Source organism: Nerophis ophidion, linkage group LG09, assembly GCF_033978795.1.
Source record: "Nerophis ophidion isolate RoL-2023_Sa linkage group LG09, RoL_Noph_v1.0, whole genome shotgun sequence".
NCBI lineage: Eukaryota > Metazoa > Chordata > Actinopteri > Syngnathiformes > Syngnathidae > Nerophis > Nerophis ophidion.
The window spans coordinates 30,744,448-30,772,095 of NC_084619.1; the positions used below are offsets into that span (position 1 = coordinate 30,744,448).

The 27,648-nt window shown below is 42.2% G+C and overlaps 2 protein-coding genes across 2 annotated transcripts; one reads left to right on the forward strand and one right to left on the reverse strand.

Moving 5' to 3' along the window:
* Positions 1 to 2,781: 2,781 nt before the first annotated feature.
* Positions 2,782 to 24,411, forward strand: pdlim1 (PDZ and LIM domain 1 (elfin)). The gene is made up of 7 exons (XM_061910801.1): positions 2,782 to 2,989; positions 11,577 to 11,728; positions 17,658 to 17,742; positions 18,518 to 18,720; positions 21,831 to 21,979; positions 22,095 to 22,212; positions 23,847 to 24,411. The coding sequence occupies exons 1-7, from the start codon at positions 2,897 to 2,899 to the stop codon at positions 24,031 to 24,033; spliced, it is 987 nt and encodes a 328-aa protein (XP_061766785.1). The 5' UTR covers positions 2,782 to 2,896; the 3' UTR covers positions 24,034 to 24,411.
* neurog3 (neurogenin 3) lies at positions 23,849 to 27,472 on the reverse strand. The gene is made up of 2 exons (XM_061910803.1): positions 27,452 to 27,472; positions 23,849 to 24,886 (listed from the first exon to the last, which is right to left on the reverse strand). The coding sequence occupies exon 2, from the start codon at positions 24,883 to 24,885 to the stop codon at positions 24,478 to 24,480; it is 408 nt and encodes a 135-aa protein (XP_061766787.1). The 5' UTR covers position 24,886; positions 27,452 to 27,472; the 3' UTR covers positions 23,849 to 24,477.
* Between the last annotated feature and the right edge of the window lie 176 nt (positions 27,473 to 27,648).

Below are 27,648 nucleotides of genomic sequence, written 5' to 3' on the forward strand. Positions count from 1 at the left end.
ACACTCCTACCGTCAAGCATGGTTGTGGTAGTATTATGCTCTGGGCCTGTTTTTCTGCCAATGGAACTGTGCTTCACAGAGAGTAAATTGGACAACAAAAAAGGAGCATTACCTCCAAATTCTTCAGGATAACCTAAAATTATCAGCCCGGACGCTTGGGCACAGTTGGGTGTTCCAACAGGACAATGACCCCAAACACACGTCAAAAGTGGTAAAGGAATGGCTAAGTCAGGCTACAATTAAAGTTTTACAATGGCTTTCACAAAGTCCTGACTTAAACATGTGGACAATGCTGAAGAAACTTGTCCATGTCAGAAAACCAACACATTTAGCTGAACTGCACCAGTTTTGTCAAGAGGAGTGGTCAAAAATTCAACCAGAAGCTTGTGGATGGCTAACAAAAGTGCCTTATTGCAGTGAAACTTGCCAAGGGACATGTAACCAAATATTAACATTGCTGTATGTATACTTTTGGCTCAGCAGATTTGGTCACATTTTCAGTAGACCCATAATACATTTATAAAAGAACCAGACTTCATTAATTTTTTTTTTGTGACCAACAAGTATGGGCTCCAATCACTCTATCACAAAAAATAAGAGTTGTAGAAATGATTGTAAACTCAAGACAGCCATGACATTATTTCCTTACAAGTGTATGTAAACATTTGACCACAACTGTATATGCTGAAAAAACAGTCAATTTGACCTAAAATTAAACGACTGAGCTGCCCATTTTTTACTGCAAATTCTGCAAATTTACATTGCATTCTGACATAAAAAATGTACAATATTAAAATGCATAGGTAATTGTGTCATGATATTACAAGGCGACTCCATATACTTTTATGTTTATATATTATTCACAACTATAATTCTTCCTCTGAGTGCAGCCAGAACTGCGATGTGGCCATCAATGAAAATGAGTTTGACACCACTTGCTCTAAAATAAAGGACAACTTGACAGACTTAGAATAATATTTAAGTGAGTGGCTTCATTGATATTTAAATTCATATTCTGGACATTTTATATTAAATTTAATGGCTCTTTTTTGTAAAAAAAAAAAATCCCCCAAAAAATATATATTTGGAAAAGAACACAACAAATTATTTATGGTTAATCAAGATATGTTCTAGTCTGGGACTAGCAGCAAAACAGTTAATGCAATAGTTTGTTTTGCAGTGGATGTAAACATACCAAGTGTGTGTGTGGCTATGATGGTTTAGGGCAGGATGAGGGTCTCTTCAGGGGAATTGTGTATTGGGGGCCAGAATGTAGTGCTACACCCCTGACTGGACCTCTATCAATCAATCAATCAATGATTATTTATATAGCCCTAAATCACTAGTGTCTCAAAGGGTTGCACAAACCACAACGACATCCTCGGTAGAGCCCACAATAGGGCAAGGAAAACTCACAACCAGTGGGACGTCGGTGACAATGATGACTATGAGAAACCTTGGAGAGGACCGCATAAGTGGGCACCGGATGTCGAGCGGGTCTAACATGATACTGTGAAAGTTCAATCCATAGTGGATCCAACACAACCGTGAGAGTCCAATCCAAAGTGGATCCAACACAGCAGAGAGAGTCCCGTCCACAGTGGAGCCAGCAGGAAACCATCCCAAGCGGAGGCGGATCAGCAGCGCAGAGATGTCCCAGCCAATACACAGGCGAGCGGTCCATCCTGGGTCCTGACTCAGGACCGGACCCCCTCCAGTGGGACAGAGGAGAAAAAGAAAAGAAATGGCAGATCAACTGGTCTAAAAAGGGAGTCTATTTAAAGGCTTGAGTATACAAATGAGTTTTAAGGTGAGACTTCAATGCTTCTACTCTATACTATTGAATGCATTTGCATGTGTTTCTATGGTTAGAAATCCTCATATTTATTGAGTAAACAATTATAAATGCTGTTATGGGGCGGCATAGCTCGGTTGGTACAATGGCCGTGCCAGTAACTTCAGGGTTCCAGGTTCGATTCCCCCTTCCGCCATCCTAGTCACTGCCGTTGTGTCCTTGGGCAACACACTTTACCCACCTGCTCCCAGGGTCACCCACACTGGTTTCATTGTAACTTAGATATTGGGTTTCACTAATGTTAAGCACTTTGAGTCACTAGAGAAAAGCACTATATAAATATAATTCACTTCATTGTTGCACCTTTATGTTAAAATTATGTTTTTAAAAATCCATTGTTGCACTTTTATCTCAAAATTCAGTTGTTTTGATATGAGTAATTTTTAGTGTTTAAAGCGACACTGTAATAGTTCACACACTGAACCAAAAAGAAAAAAAAAAGATTCTCATTCATTCAGTCACAAAGAAGGAAGGAGCTTTCTCTCTCCACTTGTAATAGCAGCGATCCTGGAAGGAATTCAAGTTTTGGGAGCGGCACATTCCACATCCTGGGATTAAGTTCTACCATAAATGGTAAACTTGCAATGTAACACAGTAGTGACGGCACCGGGAGGCCCAGAAGTAGGCCAGTCTAGCATGCTTAAGATAATTTCAGCCGGAAGACAACTCACTCTCCAAATTCAATATAAGTACGATGTTTGTTTGGTAATTAAATATCAATTTGTTTCATGTTGAAAAGAACACCAATTGAAGTTAGTCCTATTGATATGGTAATGTTACGTGATCTGTGTTGCTTCTGAAGTTCTCCACATTACCGGTAAAAAGCGACACGTCATTTTGCAATATACGATCTTTGAACACTCACTCGAGCCTGAGGCTGCACGAAGCGATTGGTCCCAGTGAATTTAAGCCCCGCCCCCTCTAATTCCTTCACTGAAGTCGCGGCCATTGATCATCTATCTCGCAGGTCATCAGCAGACGGGAAAGGACTAAGTGGCAGACGACGTAGACTGAAGCTTTTACGGCGCCTAAGCTGTAGTTATGCCTCTCCGGGTTGTCATGCAGGGTCCTGGACCTTGGGGATTCAGGCTGGTCGGGGGGAAAGATTTTGAGCAACCGCTGACTATTTCCCGGGTAAGTTTTGCTGGGTGGGTGATAAACCACACCTGGGCTTGAATGGACCACCAAACTAACTTGTTTAACTACTTTGCCAAGTGTTGGCTTTTTGCTACTGGTGGCATTTGATTCAACACCAAACGGTGTGTAACTCCTGGGGTTACTTGTCGTGAGGATATGAACTTATTTAAAATATATTCGCTAAATATGGTATACAATTGTAAATTTACGGAAAATCCCTTTCTTCAAGGGTACCTGAACGCACCTCAAGGTTTACACCAGCACTAACCTTCTCTCTACTTTTGTTATACTGTACTAGATTGTCTATTTTTCTAACTAACATCCATAGCAGGGGTAGGGAACCTGTGGCTCTTTTGATGACTACATCTGGCTCTCAGATAAATCTTAGCTGACATTGCTTAACACGATAATTCCGGTGGTAATCACGATTGAAAAATAACGTTCAAAGTACAAAACATTCTCATGCATTTTAATTTATCCATCCGTTTTTCTACCGCACCTGTTCAAGAAAAACAATGTTATTAAAAATAATTAGAGACTTATTATACTCTGAAAATGTTGGTTATACTTAAAAAATGCACGCATTTAGTTGTATTCAGTGTTAAACAATAGGAAATGGCTCTCACGGAAATACATTTTCAAATATTTGGCTTTCAAGGCTCTCTCAGCCAAAAAGGATCCTGACCCCTGATCCATAGATTTTCAATGTTTTTTAATTAGCAGTGGTATTATACTGCTTCATAGTGGAGATGTTGAATAGTTGGACCCTCTCTTGTTTTTTACAAATAGAAATAATAGAAAAGAAAGTACTTTATTGATCCCTGGGGGAAATTCAGCACCACAGTTCGCTCACAATAAACAATAGTAATAATAAATAATATATGACATACATACATAAATAAATAAATAACAGCTGATTGGAGCTGTGGCCGCAAGGTTGTTGGTGCCTGTCGTGGCGGTAATCCCAGAACCCGTTGGTGGACACCAGCAGTGAGAGATGCCGTCAAGCTGAAGAAGGAGTCCTATCGGGTTCTTTTGGCTCATAGGACTCCGGAGGCAGTGGACGGGCACCGACGGGCCAAGCGGTGTGCAGCTTTAGCGGTCGCTGAGGCAAAAACTCGGACATGGGAAGAGTTCGGGGAAGCCATGGAAAACGACTTCCGGACGGCTTCGAAGCGATTCTGGACCACCATACGCCGCCTCAGGAAGGGGAAGCAGTGCACTATCAACACCGTGTATGGTGTGGATGGTGTTCTGCTGACTTCGACTGCGGATGTTGTGGATCGGTGGAGGGAATACTTCGAAGACCTCCTCAATCCCACCAACACGTCTTCCTTTGCTGAAGCGGTGCCTGGGGTATCTGTGGTGGGCTCTCCTATTTCTGGGGCTGAGGTCGCTGAGGTAGTTAAAAAGCTCCTCGGCGGCAAGGCCCCGGGGGTAGATGAGATCCGCCCGGAGTTCCTTAAGGCTCTGGATGCTGTGGGTCTGTCTTGGTTGACAAGACTCTGCAGCATCGCGTGGACATCGGGGGCGGTACCTCTGGATTGGCAGACCGGGGTGGTGGTCCCTCTCTTTAAGAAGGGGGACCGGAGGGTGTGTTCCAACTATCGTGGGATCACACTCCTCAGCCTCCCCGGTAAGGTTTATTCAGGTGTACTGGAGAGGAGGCTACGCCGGATAGTCGAACCTCGGATTCAGGAGGAACAGTGTGGTTTTCGTCCTGGTCGTGGAACTGTGGACCAGCTCTATACTCTCGGCAGAGTTCTTGAGGGTGCATGGGAGTTTGCCCAACCAGTCTACATGTGCTTTGTGGACTTGGAGAAGGCATTCGACCGTGTCCCTCGGGAAGTCCTGTGGGGAGTGCTCAGAGAGTATGGGGTACCGGACTGTCTTATTATGGCGGTCCGCTCCCTGTATGATCGGTGTCAGAGCTTGGTCCGCATTGCTGGCAGTAAGTCGGACTCGTTTCCAGTGAGGGTTGGACTCCGCCAAGGCTGTCCTTTGTCACCGATTCTGTTCATAACTTTTATGGACAGAATTTCTAGGCGCAGTCAAGGCGTTGAGGGGTTCCGGTTTGGTGGCCGCGGGATTAAGTCTCTGCTTTTTGCAGATGATGTGGTCCTGATGGCTTCATCTGGCCGGGATCTTCAGCTCTCACTGGATCGGTTCGCAGCCGAGTGTGAAGCGACCGGAATGAGAATCAGTACCTCCAAGTCCGAGTCCATGGTTCTCGCCCGGAAAAGGGTGGAGTGCCATCTCCAGGTTGGGGAGGAGACACTGCCCCAAGTGGAGGAGTTCAAGCACCTAGGAGTCTTGTTCACGAGTGGGGGAAGAGTGGATCGTGAGATCGACAGGCGGATCGGTGCGGCGTCTTCAGTAAGCGGACGTTGTATCGATCCGTTGTGGTGAAGAAGGAGCTGAGCCGGAAGGCAAAGCTCTCAATTTACCCGTCGATCTACGTTCCCATCCTCACCTATGGTCATGAGCTTTGGGTCATGAACGAAAGGATAAGATCACGGGTACAAGCGGTCGAAATGAGTTTCCTCCGCCGGGTGGCGGGGCTCTCCCTTAGAGATAGGGTGAGAAGCTCTGCCATCCGGGAGGAGCTCAAAGTAAAGCCGCTGCTGCTGCACATCGAGAGGAGCCAGATGAGGTGGCTCGGGCATCTGGTCAGGATGCCACCCGAACTCCTCCCTAGGGAGGTGTTTAGGGCACGTCCAACCGGTAGGAGGCCACGGGGAAGACCAAGGACACGTTGGGAAGACTATGTGTCCCGGCTGGCCTGGGAACGCCTCGGGATTTTCCGGGAAGAGCTGGACGAAGTGGCTGGGGAGAGGGAAGTCTGGGCTTCCCTGCTTAGGCTGCTGCCCCCGCGACCCGACCTCGGATAAGCGGAAGATGATGGATGGATGGATTGATAAATGGGTTGTACTTGTATAGCGCTTTTCTACCTTCAAGGTACTCTAAGCGCTTTGTCACTCCTTCCACATTTACCCATTCACACACTGATGGAGGGAGCTGCCATGCAAGGCGCTAACCAGCACCCATCAGGAGCAAGGGTGAAGTGTCTTTTCCAGGACACAACAGACGTGACGAGGTTGGTACTAGGTGGGGATTGAACCAGGGACCCTCGGGTTGCGCACGGCAACTCTTCCACTGCGCCACGCCGTCCCTACATAATATATGAATAATAGAAATATATTTCTACATATATTCTACATTTAAGTGCAGTCAAGAAGGAACATATGCATTATACAGTCTGATGGCTGTCGGTATGAAGGACCTCGTGTCGTTCCTGTTACATTTAGGGAGTCTGAGCCTTCCACTGTACGTGCTCATTCTCGCCGCAGGGTCCGAATGTAGTGGGTGGGAGGTGTTGTCCATAATGGCTAGGGGTTTTGCTTGACTTCTCCTCTCTGACACCACCGCCAGAGAGTCCAGCTCCACTCCCACCACATTACTGGCCTTCTCTACCAACTTCTCCAGTCTGTTTGCGTCCCTCACTCTCAGCCCGCTGCCACGGCGTACAAGAAAGCGCTCGCCAGCACCGGCTCGTAGAACATTTTCAACATCTTTGTACAGACGTTGAAGGACCCTAGCCTCCTGAGGAAGTAGAGGCGGGTCTGTCCCTTCTTGTAGAGGGCCTCAGCGTGGTTTGACCCTTCAGCTTGTTGTCGATGTGTACTCTGAGGTATTTATAATCCTCAACCATGTCCACATCGACCCCCCTGATTAAAACAGAGGTCGCCAGAGTACTCCTCCTCCTTCCCTGGTCCACAACTAGCTCCTTGGTCTTCGTAACATTGAGCTGGAGATGGTTCTTTCCACACCATGTGACAAAGTCCTCCACCAGTGCCCTGTATTCCTCATCATCACACTCATCAATACACCCCACTATCACAGAGTCGTGTCCACATCGACCCCCCTGATGGAAACAGGGGTCGCCAGAGTACTCCTCCTCCTTCCCAGGTCCACAACTAGCTCCTTGGTCTTCGTAACATTGAGCTGGAGGTGGTTCTTTCCACACCATGTGACAAAGTCCTCCACCAGTGTCCTGTATTCCTCATCATCACCATCCTCAATACACCCCACTATCGCAGAGTCATCAGAAAACTTCTGAAGGTAGCAGGACTATGATTGATAGTGGAAATCAGTGGTGTAAATGGTGAAGAGGAAGTGAGAGAGGACTGTACCCTGCGGGGCCCCGGTGTTGCTGACCAGCCTGTCAGACACACAGTCCTGCAGTCGAACGTACTGTGGTCTGCCAGTCATGTAATCTACAACCCAGGACACCATGCTGTGTATCGTCATCCCTAGACAAATTGATACACAGTGATAGGGATGATCGATATGACCCAAAATCTATATCATGATATTAAATGCAACAATTTTAAAGGTAAAGTGATTGTCACACACATACGAGATGTGGCAAAATTATTCTCTGCATTTGACCTATCACCCTTGATCACCCCTTGGGAGGTGAGGGGAGCAGTGAGCAACAGCAATGCTGCGCCCGGGAATCATTTATGGTCATTTAACCACAAATTCCAACCCTTAATGCTGAGTGCCAAGCAGGGAGGTAATGGATCCCATTTTTATAGTCTTTGGTATGACTCGGCCGGGATTTGAACTCACGACCTACCGATCTCAGGGCGGACACTCTAACCACTAAGCCACTGAGTAGGTTTATATATATATATATGATGATATATAATTGGGTGCATACCGTATTTCCTTGAATTGCCGCCGGGGCGCTAATTAATTTAAAACCTCTTCATACTCCTGCGCTTACCAATGTCATGCGGTAAAAGTAAGCATGCGCTAATTATTTTAAAACCTCTTCTCACTCCGGCACTTACCAAAGGTATGCAGTAACAAATTGAGTGTGATGTAAGCTTGGACCTTAAATCTACTGAATAGCACTTAATCTTCTTCCCTTTATGCGATTTCAAATTACCGGTATTGAAATCAGCCTCCTCCATTTTGAAAATGATGACAGGGGAAGTGTCACTCGTGACGTCACAAGTTTGACCAGGCGGTAATACTAAGCATGCGCTAATTATTTTGGGAAGCGAGTTTGACCCGGCAGTAATTCAAGGCAGGCGGATACTATGTACCCTGCTGCAATTCTAGGAAATACGGTAAATGATAATGGAACCATTTCAAAATAGGTTACAAAGGCTGCTATATTAGCTGCTGGTGTATGTAGTAACATATTCCAGTACCAGTTGTATTCCATCCATACATCCATTTTCTACCGCTTGTCCCTTTTGTGGTCGCAGGGGTCTGGAGCCTATCCCAGTTGCGCTCGGGTGGAAGGCAGGCTACACCCTGGACAAATCGCTATTTCTTTGCACTATTCACACCTATTTTTGTCTAATAATCTACTTGCTAATTTATTTTGTAACTTCTGTTAAAATGTAGTAAGCACTTACTATTCTGTTGTTTGGATATTTTACATACGTTTTGAGTGATACTACAAATTTGGATACCGATCCATTACTAAGTAGTTATAGGGGCAATATTGGTCATATCATTGCTGATACTGATACTGAAGATGCTCAAGACCAATGATAATTCAATGTTTGATCACAATTCATTTACCATGAATTGATTAACGTGGACCCTGATTCAAACAAGTTGAAAAACCTATTGCGGTGTTACCATTTAGTGGTCAATTGTACAGAATATGTACTGTACTGTGCAATCTACTAATAAAAGTTTCAATCAATCAATTATAATCACAGAAACGCAGGATGGTGATGTAACCCTATCAGATAAATATTTACATTATTTCCTACTATTGGCTGTGATTTATATCGTTTTGGGTTTTTCCCTCAAAGCCCTCCTTTGTCCAAATACTTATTTCCCGAGTTTGTAAACAATAACAAAAACTACAAAAGATTTTTTGATGATAAAAAAATAATTACCCAGGCACTGTAGAATCGATCATATACTGATACTATATTAGGTATTATTATCGTCGATAATTGTATCGAGCCGCCTACCTTTGTTTGCATTCAAGAGCTCTAGCTTAGTGGTTAGCATATCTGTCCATGGCAGGGGTAGGGAACCTATGGCTCTTGAGCCAGATGTGGCTCTTTTGATGACTGCATCCGACTCTCAGATAAATCTTAGCAGACATTTCTTAACACAATAAGTAATGAATAATTCCGCTGGTAATCAGTGTTATAAATAACGTTCAAAATATAACACATTCTCATGCATTTTAATCTATCCATCCGTTTTCTACCGCACCTGTTCAAGAAGTCGCATTAATGGTAAGAAGTATTTTCTTTATTATTGTTAGCTTCAGAATAACAATGTTATTAAAAAGAATAAGATACCTATTATACTATAAAATGTTGGTCTGACTTAAAAATGCTCGCATTTAGTTGTATTCAGTGTTAAAACATATGATATGGCTCTTACGGAAATACATTTTAGAATATTTGGCTTTCATGGCTCTCTCAGCCAAAAAGGTTCCCGACCCCTGGTCTATGGCATGTAGTGTTGCATGTTTACCTATTTCTTATCCTCGAGGGATGATTCTTGTACAAAACATAGTTTTTTTTGCCGCCGTGGAGGTGACAGTTACTGATTTCGAAGTGGCTTTGCACTGTGAAGGGACATTAGTAACTCCAAAAATGCTGTAGTGCATTGAGAATGCGTTTGCTTGCTGTCAAATTTGCGGGACGCCACTACAATATTTCTTTAACATGCATTATCACGATGTAACAATAGTATCAGCCAGAGTTTTATGTTACAAAAACAATGTGAAATACATATAAATCATTACTGAAATTGATGAATGAACATTTAACATAAATTTGACCTTTTTTTTGAAGACCTTTGCTACCCAACATGGCAATTAGCAGAGAAAGAGGAGGGAAAGGGGAAACAAAGTGAATGTCACCTTTGTACTTTGCTTCGGGTTCTTTCTTGAATTTAACCTTCTTAATCCAGGTTCTGGCACTTACAACTTTCTTTGGCTCCATGGTGGCTTATTTTGCAGCCGTAATTAATTAAAAAAAAGCCCAAAGACTTGAGGTAAGTAGACTGTGTTAGCAGAGAACTACAGTCAACCAGTAAAGATGTCATTAAAAGGTGACATAACTGGGGAAGAATGACTACTGGTTGGGCAGTTGAGAGCTTGCTACTACAGGCACGTTTTACAACGAAGATACGTTTCGAACCCAGTTGGACTCGCATATTGTATTAATAATATGACAAGAATTAGGACACGTACGATTCTTTTTTTGGTCATTCAATTTCGCGGACAATAACTAAGACGGAATCCAAAAACCAGGGAAAACTTGGAAAAAAAAAAAAAAGACTGAGTGCATGTTTTTTTTTCTTTCATTTGAGTGTCAATGGAAAAAAAAATATTACTGCTATATTTTGTAGAAAATGGATGTAGAGCAGGCAGCACGGTGGAAGAGGGGTTAGTGGGTCTGCCTCACAATACGAAGATCCTGAGTAGTCCTGGGTTCAATTGCGGGCTCGGGATCTTTCTGTGTGGAGTTTGCATGTTCTCCCCGTGACTGCATGGGTTCCCTCCGGGTACTCCGGCTTCCTTCCACTTCCAAAGACATGCACCTGGGGACAGGTTGATTGGCAACACTAAATTGGTCCTAGTGTGTGAATGTGAGTGTGAATGTTGTCTGTCTATCTGTGTTGGCCCTGTGATGAGGTGGCGACTTATCCAGGGCATCCCCCGTCTTCCGCCCGATTGTAGCTGAGATAGGCACCAGCACCCCCCGCAAGTCCAAAGGGAATAAGCGGTAGGAAATGGATGGATGGATTGGAAAAAAAATATTACTGCTGTAATTTGTAGAAAATGGATGGATGGATGGATGTAGAGCAGGCAGCACGGTGGTCGAGGGGTTAGTGCGTCTGCCTCACAATACGAAGATCCTGAGTGGTCCTCGGTTCAATTCCGGGCTCGGGATCTTTCTGTGTGGAGTTTGCATGTTCTCCCCGTGACTGCGTGGGTTCCCTCCGGGTACTCCGGCTTCCTCCCACTTCCAAAGACATGCACCTGGGGATAGGTTGATTGGCAACACTAAATTGGCCCTAGTGTGTGAATGTGAGTGTGAATGTTGTCTGTCCATCTGCGTTGGCCCTGCGATGAGGTGGCGACTTGTCCAGGGTTTACCCCGCCTTCCTCCCGATTGCAGCTGAGATAGGCACCAGCGACCCCAAAAGGGAATAAGCGGTAGAAAATGGATGGATGGATGTATGTAGAGCATAGCAGTATATTTTCATTGGCATTTATTGATGTTAGAAGAATTGAGGCTGCTATTTCTGTGTTTTTCAGTTCAGTCCTCCCCTCCCATTTAAACATGATTACACATTCCTGAGCTGTATCAAAGTTTGCTGTTTTCAGGGCTTGATTTCCAGCAGTGTGTGCCCCACAGGCTTCTCTCTGCCAACCATGTCGCCGCCTGTGTGTACTATAAACAATAAAATGCATTTAGGTCAGTGTGTGAAGGTCAACAAGGTTTGAGATGAGAGTCAGACGGTATGAGTAACTTTTGGGTAACCAAACTTATATTCATATTTTTTGTCTCCAATGATGCAGGTGACCCCTGGAAGTACAGCAGCCCAAGCAAACCTGTGTATTGGTGACACGATCTTAGCTATTGATGGCGAAAGCACAGACAACATGACTCACTTGGAAGCACAGAACAAAATCAAAGGCTGCATAGAAGAGATGGTGCTTTCAATAGACAGGTAAATATGCAGCAGTCTGTCCTGCATTGCCTCAGGCTTTACAAGCATTTGTGTGGGACACCTCAGGCCCAACCCAGGTGTTAAGGCAATGATGCAATGTTTAGGCATGCCTTTTGAAGAGCAGTGTTTTATTGAACCCTTTTGTGCCTATTCATCTTTCCTATAATAATAATAATAATAATAATTATTATTATTATTATTATTATTATTATTGCATGATACAAGTCAGTTTGAGGTCACAACTTACAGCTGTTTAAATTAAAAAAGATTTTTGAACTTTTGCTGATTAATGTTTACGCGCTATGAAAGTCATGAACAGTCCATATGTTATTGCTAGGTTTAATTTAAGAAATAAAAACATTTATCAACAAATTGAGAAAGGAAATGCTTTGCATTGTATTTCATTGGAATTTGGACTCCTACAACACACAAAGCACACAAATCCTGTCCTTTCAGCAGGACAGAAGAAATACAAGCTGTTGTCTCAGAATCACTATTGAAGATCTCACATTGTGGAGTAAGCATGATTTTGTGAGAGACTTACACGGGCGGAGTTGGTTAAAAATCTCAAAGGAGCTGGAACCACAATCTGAAAGAAAAGCAAAACTCTACTGTAATGGTCTTTCCCCACAAGACCTGCCTGCTCAAGAAGACACATGTACATGCCTGAGTAAAGTTTGCCTATGAACACCTACAAACTGTTTGTAAATGACTGAAAGGTCTTGGGAGAATGTCGTGTTCAGATGAGACCTACATTGTGTTTGGTGGCAGAGAAAGACTGAATATGACACCAACACCATCTATCAAACATGAAGGGGGAAACATTTTACTTTGGGAATGTGTCTATACTAAGGGCACAGGGAGACCTCACTGCATTGATGGACTGAATGTACTAATGCACTGTACAATCTTGGATGAGAACCTTCTGGACCTAGCCAAAACACTGTAGATGTGTTGTGGACAGGTTGTCCAGCATGATAATGGTCGTAAATGTACAATGAAGCCAAGAAAAACATTGAACCAGTCTGCAGACCTAAATCCCACAGACAATCCTTAGGAGGGAGCTGAAACTTCAGACACCTTCCAAATTTTGAGATTATTAATAGTGATGAGTTGATTTAAATCCCTTGTGAGATTTTCACAATCCTATTTGGCAACTACAAAAAGCATCTGTGCTTGCCAACAAAGATATCTCCACAATGCAGTAAACCAGTGCGTCGCCATTCCTTTCTGTCATGACCCCCGCAGGGGTAGAAAAATTCTACAGCAAACCTCCTGAATTGAATTACTTTACAGAACTCTATGATCGTATTTTGTGGCTGTCATTAGCCCTTTTTGCACTGAACACCCTTTTAAAATCTGGGCGTCAAGCATGATATTGCTCAACATTAAGATAAGATCTGTACTTTTTTGTTGCAGCAGCAGAAGAAAAAACATCTCACAAAGATAGATGTTACAAAGGATAGTGTCATGTTTTGTTTTGGTTTTATGGTGGTTCTTCCTATTTTTTAATGTTAATTCCTGTCCGGAACTCTTATTTTTTACTTTTCACTTCCTTTTCTTTTGTCTTTACTGCACCTTTACTTTCTTGGCCTACACACCTGTTCTAATTTTGTGATCAAGTGTTTTTAGGTTCAGCCCTTGTTGCTGGCTGGTGCTGGAACATTGCTTTTAAATGCGTACTCTGCGTCTCCTGTGTAAACTGTTGCTGTCTTCCAGAATTCCGTTTAGTTTACTTTGTAGCCTGTTTAGTTTAGTTTTGTAGTGCGTAGCTTTCCCTATGCTTCGAATGCACTCCCAGCTGCATGCATCTTTTGTTTTGTTGTATATTCAAAGGGGTGTTTGCAACATTTACACAGATGCCTAGAGGGCGCTAACTTTCCAAAAGTATCCATCCATCCATTTTCTCCCGCATGTTCCTCATCGAATGGCCTATCCAAAGTAATTTAAACAGTATCTGCCGCCCTCTTACGGCTTTTCGTACGTAATGACATAATTAAGTATGTTCATATCAATTGCACGCGCATTAGCTTTAGGTGTTTTTTGTTAATAGCAAATTGGATAGTTAGTATTAGCTGTCATTGAATGTATACTCTATCATAACAACAAGTACTTCTGATTCTGACATACTACACATTTTTTGTCGCTTCTCTTTGACTGTTTTTGTATATGGGCACACGCTCCCTGTGCATACGTGTTGAGGAGAGAGGGTGAGTGACTGCCGTAAATACCAATCATTTCAATGGGGCCGGTAGACAATTGTATTACATAATTTTTGTAATTGTGAAAAACATAGACAATTGTCAAACAAATGTGTTGTGTTAAACCACTAATGGACATATAAGCAGGTGTTCTTATATGTTTTGCTTTGAAAAATGTTACTAGAGGGGGGGAAATAATACATTTTTAGATGCATCGCAATTCGGACATGGACAATTATAAGATCGATTATTAATAGTCAATAATTGATATATTCACTGTAAATAATGTAATGTCAACTGTTCTAGAATTTGTCTGACTGCGGTGAGCCACCTCACCGAGAAATCCGACCAGATCCTTTATTTTAGGGTACACCATCCATACATCCATTTACTACCACTTGTCTCTTTTTGGATTCGCGGGGGTTGCTGGAGCCTATCTCAGCTGCATTCAGGCGGAAGGCGAAGTACACCCTGGACAAGTCACCACCTTATCACAGGGCCTACACAGATAGACAGTCAACATTCACACACTGGGGCCAAGTTAATGTTGTCAATCAACCTATCCATATTTCCATGAATTTATTAAATGGGATAGGAACTTCTTATTACAAATGCATTGTTTGTTTTCCAAAGTTGCAAGTGATAAATGCTGATTTAGTGAAACAAAAATACAAACCCCGTTTCCATATGAGTTGGAAAATTGTGTTCGATGTAAATATAAACAGAATATGATGATTTGCAAATCCTTTTCAACATATTTAGTTGAATACACTACAAAGACAAGATATTTGATGTTCGAACTTATAATTATTATTTTTTTTTTTGCAAATAATGACCTTACAATTTCATGGCTGCAACATGTGGCAAAGTAGTTGGGAAAGGGCATGTTCACCACTTTGTTACATCACCTTTTCTTTTAACAACACTCAAACGTTTGGGAACTAAGGAAACTAATTGTTGAAGCTTTGAAAGTGGAATTCTTTCTCATTCTTGTTTTATGTAGAGCTTTACTCGTTCAACTGTCCGGCGTCTCCGCTGTCGTATTTTACACTTCATAATGCGCCACACATTTTCGATGGGAGACAGGACTGGACTGCAGGCGGGCCAGGAAAGTACCTGCACTCTTTTACTACGAAACCAAGCTTTTGTAACACGTGGCTTGGCATTGTCTTGCTGAAATAAGCAGGAGGATCCATGATAACGTTGCTTGGATGACAACATATGTTGCTCCAAAACCTGTATGGACCATTCAGCATTAATGGTGCCGTCACAGATGTGTAAGTTACCCATGCCTTGGGCACTAATACATCACCATACCTTTAAAGATGCTGGCTTTTAAACTTTGCGCCTATAACAATCCAGATGTTTATTTTCCTCTTTGTTTCGGAGGACACCACGTCCACAGTTTCCAAATATAATTTGAAATCCGACCACAGAACACTTTTACACTTTGCATCAGTCCAGCTTAGATGAGCTCGGGCCCAGCAAAGCCAGCGGCGTTCTTTGGTGTTGTTGATAAATGGGTTTTCCTTTGCATAGCAGAGTTTTAACTTGCACTTACAGATGTAGCAACCAACTGTAGTTACTGAAAGTGGTTTTATGAAGTGTTCCTGAGCCCATGTGGTGATATCCTTTACACAATGATGTCGGTTTTTGATGCAGTACCGCCTGAGGGATCAAAGGTCTGTAATATCATCGCTTACGTGCAGTGATATCTCCAGATTCTCTGAACCCTTTGATGATTTTACAGACCGTAGATGGTAAAATACCTAAATTCCTTGCAATAACTCGTTGAGAAATGTAGTTCTAAAACTGTTCGACAATTTGTTTACAAATTGGTGACCCTCGTCCCATCCTTGTTTGTGAACTACTTAGCATTTCATGGAAGCTGCTTTTATACCCAATCATGCCACCCACCTGTTCCCAATTAGCCTGCACACCTGTGGGATGTTCCAAATAAGTGTTTGATTAGCATTTCTCAACTTTATCAGTATTTATTGCCACTTTTCCTAACTTCTTTGTCACGTGTTGCTGGCATCAAATTCTAAAGTTAATGATTATTTGCAACAACAAAAAATGTTTATCAGTTTGAACTTCAAATATGTTGTCTTTGTAGCATATTCAACTGAATATGGGTTGAAAATGATTTGCAAATCATTGTATTCCGTTTATATTTACATCCAACACAATTTCCCAGCTCATATGGAAACGGGGTTTGTAAATGTAAAACTGCATCAATGTACATAAATTAAAGATGCATCAATAATCGATTTTTAATCTAATCGTAGCTCCTGAATTGAAATGGTAATCGAATCCTGAAGTGGCCAAAGATCCCCGCCTGTAAATGTTACTGTGAGGAAGTTGCAAACCGCACCTTTATAAATACATTTTACCTGAATGCTTATTTCTGCACATTGGGATCACGCCAACCACATGCCGCCTAAGCGTCACAAGTAGAATACCATAAAACGCACGTCTGTGTCATTTCCTACCGTAGTTGCAGTGAATCCAAAGGCTATGTAGGCTTTGGTATACTTTGGGGTCTTTATATTCTAATGATCGTCACCCGTTTTCCTTCCCACTGGCAACTCCTCAGTTAGCTTAGCAAACAGGTGTTCCTGTGTACTTACTACTCCTACTGGGTAGAACAAGGAGCCTGTGAATTGGATTGAGCACTGTTGTCACCAAGCTGCAAGCTTCTGTATCATTCTAACATAAATATTAGAGTGCAGACACACATATCAAAAATCTCCCGTGCCGCTAACCGTGAGACCTCCGAATTCGGGAGATGGGGGGACACGGTGGGGGTTGAAGTGGTCGGGGTTTGGTGGTAGCGGGGGGTGTATATGGTAGCGTTCCGGAAGAGTTAGTGCTGCAAGGGCTTCTGGGTATTTGTTCTGTTGTGTTTATGTTGTTACGGTGCGGATGTTCTCCCGAAATGTGTTTGTCATTCTTGTTTGGTGTGGGTTCACTGTGTGGCACATGTTTGTAACAGTGTTAAAGTTGTTTATTCGGCCACCCTCAATTGGACCTGTATGGCTGTTGATCAAGTATGCCTTGCATTCACTTAGTGTGTGAAAAAGCCGCATATATTATGTGCTTGATCCAGCACGCTGTTTGTATGGAGGAAAAGCGGATGTGACGACAGGTTGTAGAAGACGCTTAAGGCAGTGCCTTGAAGGCATGCCCCCAATATTGTTGTCCGGGTGGAAATCGGGAGAAATTCAGGAGAATGGTTGCGCCGGGAGATTTTCGGGAGGGCAGCTGAAATTCGGGAGTCTCCCGGGAGGGCTGGCAAGTATGCCCGAGACCCCTTTGTCCCGACACGCAAATTGATAAACCCGTACAAGGCCATGTGTTGTTTGGGGATGGAGTACTTGTTAAACCTTAATGTACAAATTTAATATATCACTTTTTGTATTTAATGTGTTTTCTGGTTGATATTCTCTCTCTTTATGTTTACAATACACTTAATAAAAAAAAATATGGACTGAGCAAACTTAAATGTATACATCCTCCTGACAGCAAGTGTCTTCTGCAGTGGACATTTGTCGCCTACTTCTTTTGTTAAAACATATGTCCACTGCAGAGGATGCTGGCTGTCAGGAATTCAAGACATAAAGTACAGTACATGCAATGGTGTTTGCTGAGGTGATACGCAATATTTAGAAGCCAGGGAGTACTGCAAACAATTCTTCAATTAATGTGTTCCCTCCTCTTTGTTTCAGATCAGAAAATAAGTTGTGGTCGCCGTTGTCATCTGAAGAAGGGAAGTCTCATCCCTACAAGATGAATCTTGCATCTGAGCCACGGGTATGTGTCTGCTGACTCCACATCAAAGCTGGAGCTTGCACAATCTCTCACTCTCCTCTGTTATTCAGAGGAAAGTTAGCAGATTTAACTTTCCAGTAGTCTGCGAGTCTGAATGTTTGGCTCGCCACATCCCTCCCGCCAACGATGAAGTCATTGTTTACTTCCCAACAGGAGGTTTCCTAGGCGACCAGTAGTTTATCAGCTCAGCTGTGACGCAAGCCTCAGTTCCTGCCCGCTGAGTGGAAAGCTAAGACCAGTGTGACGTGTCACAGGCTGTGTGTGCTCTGCTAGTCGCACAATTGTGTTCCTTTTGTTCTTGATGTGCGGTTTTGTCACCAACACAAACGCATGTCGAATGCCTGAATGCTGTCTGTCACTTGAATGGCTTGTCATTTTTGGATGTGTCCAAATGATTGTGTTATGGAATGACTGATTCATGATTTAGCTTCTGGTCAGTTACTAGTTTGTCATTCCCTGTGGGATGTTTGAAACATGAGCCCGTTGCTGTGTCGCTGCAGTGAAGATGGCAATACTTGTGTGTGCACGCCAGTGGCATTCCACTGTCATGACATCTTTATTTCTAATGACTTTTCTTAAAAAACTCAAGCCGAGGTAGAATTTGAAGTTATTTAAACTGATAAAGGCACAGCTAACCAGAAGCAGTCACTTGTTCAAAAGAGTGTGTTTTGGTTTGTCAGTTTTATTTCACAACTGCTGAATACTTTTTTCAGTTGCATAAAGAGCACTTCAACAGAAACTTCTCTGTATTTGGCAGGAGATGAAACAAATAGGCTCCGCCCACAACAGGAGTGCCCTGCCCTTCACTGGTTTTGGTCCCAAGGTTGTGACCAACCAGTACAACAACCCAGCTGGCCTCTACTCCTCAGAGAACATCAAGAACTTCAACTCGGCTGTGGACGAAGTTAAAACCGTGGCTACCGCCAGCGAACCTGACATTGTGCAAGGAAATACTTCAGAGTAGGCAACATATATTTCCTTTTTTCTTACCAGGGTTGGTGTTGGAATTGGGGGTTAAATCACCAAAAATTATTCCCGGGCGTGGCCACCACTGCTGCCCACTGCTCCCCTCACCTCCCAGGGGGTGACCAAGGGTGATGGGTCAAATGCAAAGAATAATTTCGCCACACCTAGTGTGTGTGTGTGTGACAATCATTGGTACTTTAATTTAGGGCTTAGCCCAGATGAGTGTATGATTTTTTAACATGTGTAAAAAGTTGGTGCCTTTTTAAAAATCATCTCAACTTTCAAATTCTGACTACTTTGAAGTAATTTAGCATTGTTAGCATTGAGTGGCGCGCTGTGTCTCAATGAGTCCTACGTCCTGCTGTTGCTCATGTCCAAGCATCACCAATGTAGAGATGTTATTGATGAATGTCATGAGAGGCAGTTTAACCCTCTCTGTGTTGACATTTGGAATAAGCATAAGAAAAACAGGCCAAACACACATTCAGTTTTGTGAAACTTGCTAAAATGTTGTCAAATTCTGGTTTATTTTGCTCTGCATATACTGTTTGACTTATGAAATGTAATGCCTTGCCTAGCAAAGCCAACTACATTTCGAGTCTGACTCAGATCTCCTTGGTGGAGCAATAAAGTATTTTAAGCATATATGAGATGGTGATAAAGGCAAGGCGGCTGGGTGAAGTGGTCAGGGTGGACTTGAACCAGAAATGTTGGGGTTCATGGTCTGTGTCAGTTGTAATGATTTAGGGTGTTGCAATGTTTTTTTAAACCTCTTTGCCAATGTTATTGCTGTCATTTTCTAAATAAGACCAGTGGTTTGGCTCTGTCGCCCAAATATAATCCTTGTATCTGCAGATATACTGGCCTTCATGTTGCTGGTCATGTTTAGCATTACCATAGGACCATGTTTACCGGTTTACACTGAGGTTCATCCAAATCTTCGGGACCATTAGTCCCTTGGAACCATAGCAAGTTTATGTAAATAAGGAAGTTGGACTATCATCAGCATTATCCAATTTTTTTCAAAAATTTCAATTTTTTAATACATTCTGTGTCAGCTACAGTGGTATTATGATGTATTGCACCAACCATTCTTACCAAGAGTACCAGATGACCACCAAAAATAGCAATAATTTAATTGAACACAACTACAAACGACACAACTTTAACTGTTAAACAATATCAGTACAAAATACAGCGGTACCTCAGCTTATGAATGCCTTAACTTAAGGCCAAAAATATGCAGAATAAAGTGTGTGTGTTTGTTTACAAACCCAAAACCAGTCAACTTATATTGACTTGAATAGACTGCAAAGACAAGATATTTAATGTTCAAACTGGTAAACTGAATTTTATTTTTTGCAAATCATTAACTTAGAGTTTAATGGCAGCAACACGTTGGAAACAAGTTGGCACATGGGGCATTTTTACCACTATTACATCACCTTTCCTTTTAACATTACTCAGTAAACGTTTGTTAAAGTTACAGTACCAATGATTGTCACACACACACAAGGTGTGGTGAAATTTGTCCTCTGTATTTGACCCATCCCATTGACCACCCTCTGGCACGTGAGGGGAGCAGTGGGCAGCAGCGATGCCGCGCCCGGGAATTATTTATGGTGAGTTTTGGAACTGAAGAGACAAATTTTTGAAGCTTTTCAGGTGGAATTCTTTCCCTTTCTTGCTTGATGTATAGCTCAAGTCCGGGGTTTCCGTTGTCTTATCTTACGCATCATAATGCACCACACATTTTCAATGGTATACAGGGTGCAGGCAGGCCAGTCTAGTAGTACTCGCACTCTTTTACTACAAAGCCACGCTGTTGTAACACATGCAGAATGTGGCTTGGCATTGTCTTGCTAAAATAAGCAGGGGTGTCCATGAAAAAGATGTCGCTTGGATGGCAACATATGTTGCTCCAAAACCTGTATGTACCTTTCAGCATTAATGGTGCCTTCACAGATGTGTAAGTTACCCATGCCTTTGGCACTCATACACCCCTATACCTTCACAGATGCTGGCTTTTGAACTTTGCTCCTATAACATTTCATTTCAAATTATTTTTGGAAACTGTGGACGTTGTGTCCTCCGGACCAAAAAGGAAGAGAACCATCCATACTGTTATGGATGGTTCTCTTCCTTTTTGGAAGACCAAAAAGACCACAGACCACAGCACACTTTTCCACTTTGCATCAGTCCATCTTAGATGAGTTTGGGCAGCGTTTCTGAGTGTTATTGTGTTATTGATAAATGGCTTTCGCTTTGCATAGTATAATTTTAACTTGCTCTTACAGATGTAGCGACCAACTGTAGTTACTGACAGTGGTTTACTGAAGTGTTCCTGAGCCCATGTGGTGACATCCTTTACACACTGATGTCGCCTTATTCACCTCTTAATCCTAAAACTTGCCGTTTACAATGATCTCGACCAAAGTTACAAATCTCAGATTTTTTTTGTGTGCTTTTAAAATACTATAACTTTTGGCTGGATGTTAAAAAGATGATGTGAAAGTGGTAAATAAAAAATCACTTTATTAAAAAACAAAACAAAACCCATGCCATGGCTGTCTTTCTGAAAGCACATGTACACAGACCTTCCAGTCTTACTCGCCCTCATCCCATTGCCAGGTATGTCATATTAGAAGACACTGAGACAGTGGGAAAATGAAACTCTTCATGCAGGAACAAAAACATGCATACTTGCTCCACACCAGTGCTATAAAAACGAAAATGTATGTCCAAATAAAATTAAAAAGGAACCACAAATGACTAACAGCTTTGTTTAAGCAGTATTGTAATACATTAGATGTACATAGACTCATTTTCTACCACTTGTCACTCTGTTTCACAGGTGGGCAGTCACATTGGTGTGTATATTACAACTACAGTATCTTTAAAATCAGTTCACACTTGCACATAGTCCAGGAAACAAACCCATGTTTTTTTAATCGTTTGCGTGGTGTCGAAGGGGTGAGGGGGAATACATGTTAATCCGATCCGATCTGTGCGATATTAGGTCGTTTTTGAATGTTGCTCCCTTCTGTAAATGAGTTTGACACACCTGCTCCCAATGCACTAATCTGTTGATTTTTGCCTTGTAGAGATGCATCAGAGACAGCAAAAGCCACCAAGCGGCCGCCCATAGCAGCAGATTCCGAGGTCTATAAAATGCTGCAGGAGAACCAGGACGCCGATGAACCCCCTCGACAGTCTGCTTCATTTAGGGTGCTTCAGGAGAGTCTTGAGACAGGTAATTACATTTGGTTTTATCAACATACCAGTTTTACATTATTTGATTCAAGATTATATTCCCAATAAATTGAACAACAAATTGGATATATTATTTCAAGTTGTGTGTATTGTAGGTAACCCTGACAAACCCTCAGGGTTCAGGAGTGTCAAAGCACCGTCAACTAGAATCGGATCCTCAATTGGAAGTGCAGAGAAGTTGCCTGTCTGTGATAAATGTGGGTCAGGGATTGTGTAAGTATTTCATCCTTTTAGTTTGCCTGTTTTCTTCAGTTTTTTAAAGCAGTGTTGTGTTTTTACACCTTACATATTGTCGTCTGGGTTTTTTCATCTTAATAATCAGACACCTCATTCTTCAATGCCAGTTGCTGGTCATGGCTTTGTATCTCTGGCGCCACCTCTTGGATTTAAACACGTCTCACATATTTGTGTAATAAGCAGTGTGTTAGCACGGTCTACTGAAGACATTTGATCAATATCAGTGTTATGAAATTTGTCTTGTTTCGGAGGTTCGCTTCATCACAGTGTCGCTGTGCATGAAAGGACAACATTAGAGAGGCAACATTACAACAGACAGGAGTTTAATACAAAAAATACACATGCATAATAATTCGCCTACAGGCCTACATACATGCATACATTGGTTTTGGTCAAAAAATGGTCAGAAAAAAATCAAATTGTACAAAAACTGAAGACATTTTTTCTACAAGAAATAATGTAAAGCAAATTAACCTATTCTTGACACCCAAATATTTGAACACAAAACACATTTTGTAGAGAATTAATATACAATTACATGGTGGAAAAAAAGAGAAACCAATTTAAATGGATAATTGAACATTTAGCATCACTTACCTCTTAATGGCAGACTTTTGTTATTGAAGACTGCGATGAGCGAGGAGGTAGGAACGGAAGGAAGAGCCACATAGATATTTTTTTTATTTAGTTTTTCTTACCTTCTTTATCAAGGTGTGGGATTCATAGTTTGGACACTTGATTGTGCGCAATTGTGTAGACCACTACCATACACGTGGTTAAACCCTATAATAAACAAGGACAGCATGCAACAACTGAGGCAAAGTTTTGTCGATAACCAAATCATCCGAAATCTGAGGTACCACTTTTATACTGTATGAATTGAGTATCAATCAACAGCATAATATGAATAAATGTGCAGTTGCAGGCTCAAACACTTGGTGGGCAAACAAGCAGTCCTCAAAGAGTATTCAACCAAACTGTCTCTAGGTAGTGTTTCAATTTTCCATTACCCACAAGTAAGTTTGCCTGTTAAGCAGTCCAATTCATATTGAATTTGACGCAGACATGCGACTGATTAGTATTAAAGATTTTACATTGCGATTTCAACGCCTCCAAATTGGTCATAAAAATCACAACTAACGTGTGTTACAATCAAAGAGCTGGTGTGTAATAGGTACAATGCTTACACTATAAATACTTTATAGGGCGCGACAAAAGATACTTATTGGGTTTAATGGCAAAGACTGCTCCCTGTTTAGGGAACACACTGTAGCCTTTACAGTCCTACGTCTTGCAAGTGCGTAAGTGATCAAGATATAACAACTGGACAGCACAGTTCTCATTATCAGCCCACTGATAAATGTGAATTTAAAAAATGATTTCATTTTGAAACAAGTTAACATTTATTCACAAATAAATACACACAAGTTGAGTACTGGTAGCCATTCCCCGGTACTGTTTGATTCAAATGTGAAAGGTACCCATCCCTAAAAATAACTGTCTTGAATGCCATGACAGCCTATTGTAATGATTATTTTTTCATCATAGTTAGTATAATATATTGTGTTTTTATTCACATTGACTGATGAATTCCTGATTTTGTGTCTCAGCGGGAAGTTGGTGAAGCTGCGTGACAAGTTCCGGCACCCGGACTGTTTCACTTGCACCGACTGCGACATCAACCTGAAACAGAAGGGACATTTCTTTGTGGAGGAGCAGATTTACTGCGAGAAGCACGCACGCGAGAGAATGACCCCGCCTGAAGGCTACGACGTGGTCACAGTCTTCCCCAAATAAAGCTTCACCAACCAAGCCTTGGACTGCACACAGTTAAAGGACAAGCGGGCACAATCCCACACTTAGCTTCTCTTTGTTTTGTTTTTTCCTTTGCGCTCTTCTGTGCGGGCCACTCGCACTGGACACAATGTTTATTTGCACATTTGAACTTTGAGCTCCACAATAGGGAAAGCATTTGTTTATATTCCAGCCATGTTGTGCCACTGGGTGCAGTATTCATTAGAAAAGAACCACTCACTGTCTTTGGGTATTTGTGGAGAATACTATTTTTAAACCTGGGAACAAGGGACGCTCTTTTACCCACAACTTTTTCTACCGTTTTTATTCAATAGACCAATATATTCCAAAAACACGCCAAATAAATATTTGTTTAAATCAGTTGCCTGAAATGTTTACCTGTGATGGCATGAATGTTAGTTACTATAGATCAACTTTTGAAAGTCATTACCAAGTGAGCTCCTTTTCACTGTAGAGCGACTTAGGGTAAAAGGTGAGTGAACGACAAATCTGGTCAGCTGTTGTAGAGCACTCCTCTGCAGCAGGTGTGTCAGCCCGGTTCAACACAGGAAGGAAGTGTGTTGCTGTATGTTGCTCGCACATGCGCAGAGTCTCTGTCAGAGCCCAGATGTAGTTGTGGGCGAATCGCAGCGTTTCGATCTTGGTCAGCTTGGCGTCGTCCGGCACAGCTGGTAGAATGTTTCTCAGTGTGTTCAGGGCAGAGTTGAGGTTGTGCATCCGGTGACGCTCCCTGTCGTTGGCCTTCATCCTGCGCCTGCCCCGCACTGCATGCACACATGTGGCCTGATGCTTCGTGCTCATCGCTGTCCTGGATGTGTGCTCTTTGGGAAACATCCTGGGGAAGGAAGAGTCTTTAGCTTTTACTCTGTCATTACTAAGCAACCATTATAACTGCTGTACATTGGCGCTAAAAGAATATAATGTTGGAAGTATTATAACCATGAGGGGTGTCAAAGTCGTTTTCATTGAGGGCCACATTGCAGTAATGACTGCTTTTAGAGGGCCACTTTTTTTTTATGAATTAATCAAAATGATCAGAATTATTCAAAAGAATCAAATATATTTTTAAATATATCATTTGACTGCATTGTAGCAGTAATCACTTCATATTATTACATTATTGCCTATTAGATTTTGTTTCATGTACAAACTAATGGATACATCATATGTAAAGGTGACAATATTTTTATCTTTGCAATACACCATCCATCCATTTTCTACTGCTTGTCCGTTTCGGGGTCGTGGGGCCTATCTCAGCTGCATTGGGTCAGAAGGTGGGGTTTACCCTGGACCAGTTGCCACCTCATCACAGGGCCATCACAGATAGACAACATTCACACTCACATTCACACAAAAGGGCCAATTTAGTGTTGCCAATCAACCTATCCCCAGGTGCATGTCTTTGTAGGCTGGATCAAGCCGGAGTACCCGAAGGGAACCCACGCAGTCACGTGGAGAACATGCAAACTCCACACAGAAAGATCCCGAGCACAGGATCGAACACAGGACCTTTGAATTGTAGAATAGAATAGAATGGACTTTATTGTCATGATATTTGCATATAACGAGATTAAAGACTCCTACTTAAGGTGCGGTAGTGGGAACAAATATGGGGTGAAATAAATAACACAACAGGTAATAAAGGAAAAAAACTAACAATTAAAATAAACAGACTACTATCCAATAAAAATAACAAGCAATCCTGTACAATATACAAAACACTATAGAAATACAAAATACTGTACAATATACAGAACAAGACAAGAGTACCGAAGTAATAAATAACAAGCAGTGTCGGACGTATTGCACTCGAAGGGTAGTATTGCACAGTAGGGTATCAGGGCAGGATATTGTACAGGGGTGAATTAGTTAGAGTTCAACATGGTGACAGCTTTGGGAAAGAAGCTGTCTCTGAGCCTGTTTGTTCTGGCTCTGATGCACCTGTAGCGCCTGCCCGATGGTAGCAAGTCGAACAGGTGGTAGCCAGGGTGTGTGCTGTCCTTGGTAATGTGTTTTGCTCTGTTGAGGCAACGGGAGTTGTGTAAATCCTTCAGGGAGGGGATGATTTTTTGTGCAGACTTTATGACCGTCTGAATTGCCTGTTTGTCTGCTTCAGTGCAGCTGGCGTACCACACTGTTATGCAGTACGTCAGCAGGCTCTCGACAGCCGAGCGATAGAAGGTCACCATCAGCTGCCTCTCCAGTCTGTTCTTCCTCAGCACCCTCAGGAAGTGGAGTCTTCGCTGGGCCTTCCAATCCAATCCAATCCAATTTATTTTTATAGCACATTTAAACAACAATAACGTTTCCAAAGTGCTGCACAGCCATGTTAAAAACAATATTAAAAAAAACAATATTATGCTTCACCAATGACTGAATAAAAACAAAAAATAAATAAATACAAAACCAATATAAAAAAAAACTATACAAAAACAAATATGATTAAAAACTATTTTAAAGGGTAAAATCAATTAAAACAGTAAAATAGAAATCAAAGTGTATAAAAAACACAGAGGACAGAGGACCACACAACTCACGTAGTGTTAAAAGCCAAAGAATAAAAGTGGGTCTTAAGACGAGACTTAAAACACTCCACTGTGGAAGCAGTTTGAACATGGAGGGGCAGAGTGTTCCAGAGCTTAGGGCCGACCACAGAGAAGGCCCTGTCTCCCCTGGTCTTAAGTCTGGTCTTGGGTACCACGAGCTGGAACTGGCTCTCGGACCTGAGAGCGCGCGCAGGAGTATAAATTTGGATGCGGTCCGAGATATACTGAGGTGCTAGTCCATGTAAAGATTCAAAAACAAACAGCATTGTTTTAAAATCAATTCTAAAATGACCAGGGACCACAGTTGTATTTTGGGTCCAGGACAGGTCAGTAGATATGAGGGTGCCGAGGAACTTGAACTTGTGAGGCAGACGCACTAACCCCTATATATATTGTAATATTTGGCATGATTAGATAATAACTTTTGAAAGATCCACATTTTTTCCTGTCAAAATCGCAATAATTATTTATATTTAAACATTTAAAAAAAAAGTATTTTATCAACACACACTTTTCCCTGGCTTTTGTGGGCCTCATACAATGATGTGGCGGGCTAAATCTGGCCCCCGGGCCTTGAGTTTGACACCTGTGATTCAACTCAAATGGGAGGAAAAAGGCACAATGTAAGGAAAAAAATCTGAAATGTAGATACTTGTAAAAGTTTATGGTGTATGCTTAATCAGAGCAGATTAAAACTGGATTTAAATATTGGCCCTCTGAGAAAAATGGTGATGTGCAGTCCAGCTGTCAAACACTGCTGCGCCAGATGTGTGTCACATATGAACACTGCACATTTTTCTAAGCTAAAATGAAAATTTCTGAAGAAAATGCATTGCAAAAAAAGGGACAATTACCTGTGTGAGTAGTTGTGGTCCCGCGTCGCAGCCGGCCAGTGAGGGCCGGGTGCGCATCCCGGGCATTTTATAAGGCCTTTATCTTATCTTCCTGCACGCCTGAATCAACAGCAGGAGCCTGCTGGCCAATCAGCGTGCAGGCAGCACGTCTTGCAGCCTCTCATCAGCTGCACCGTGTGCTCTCTGCGCCTTCACAA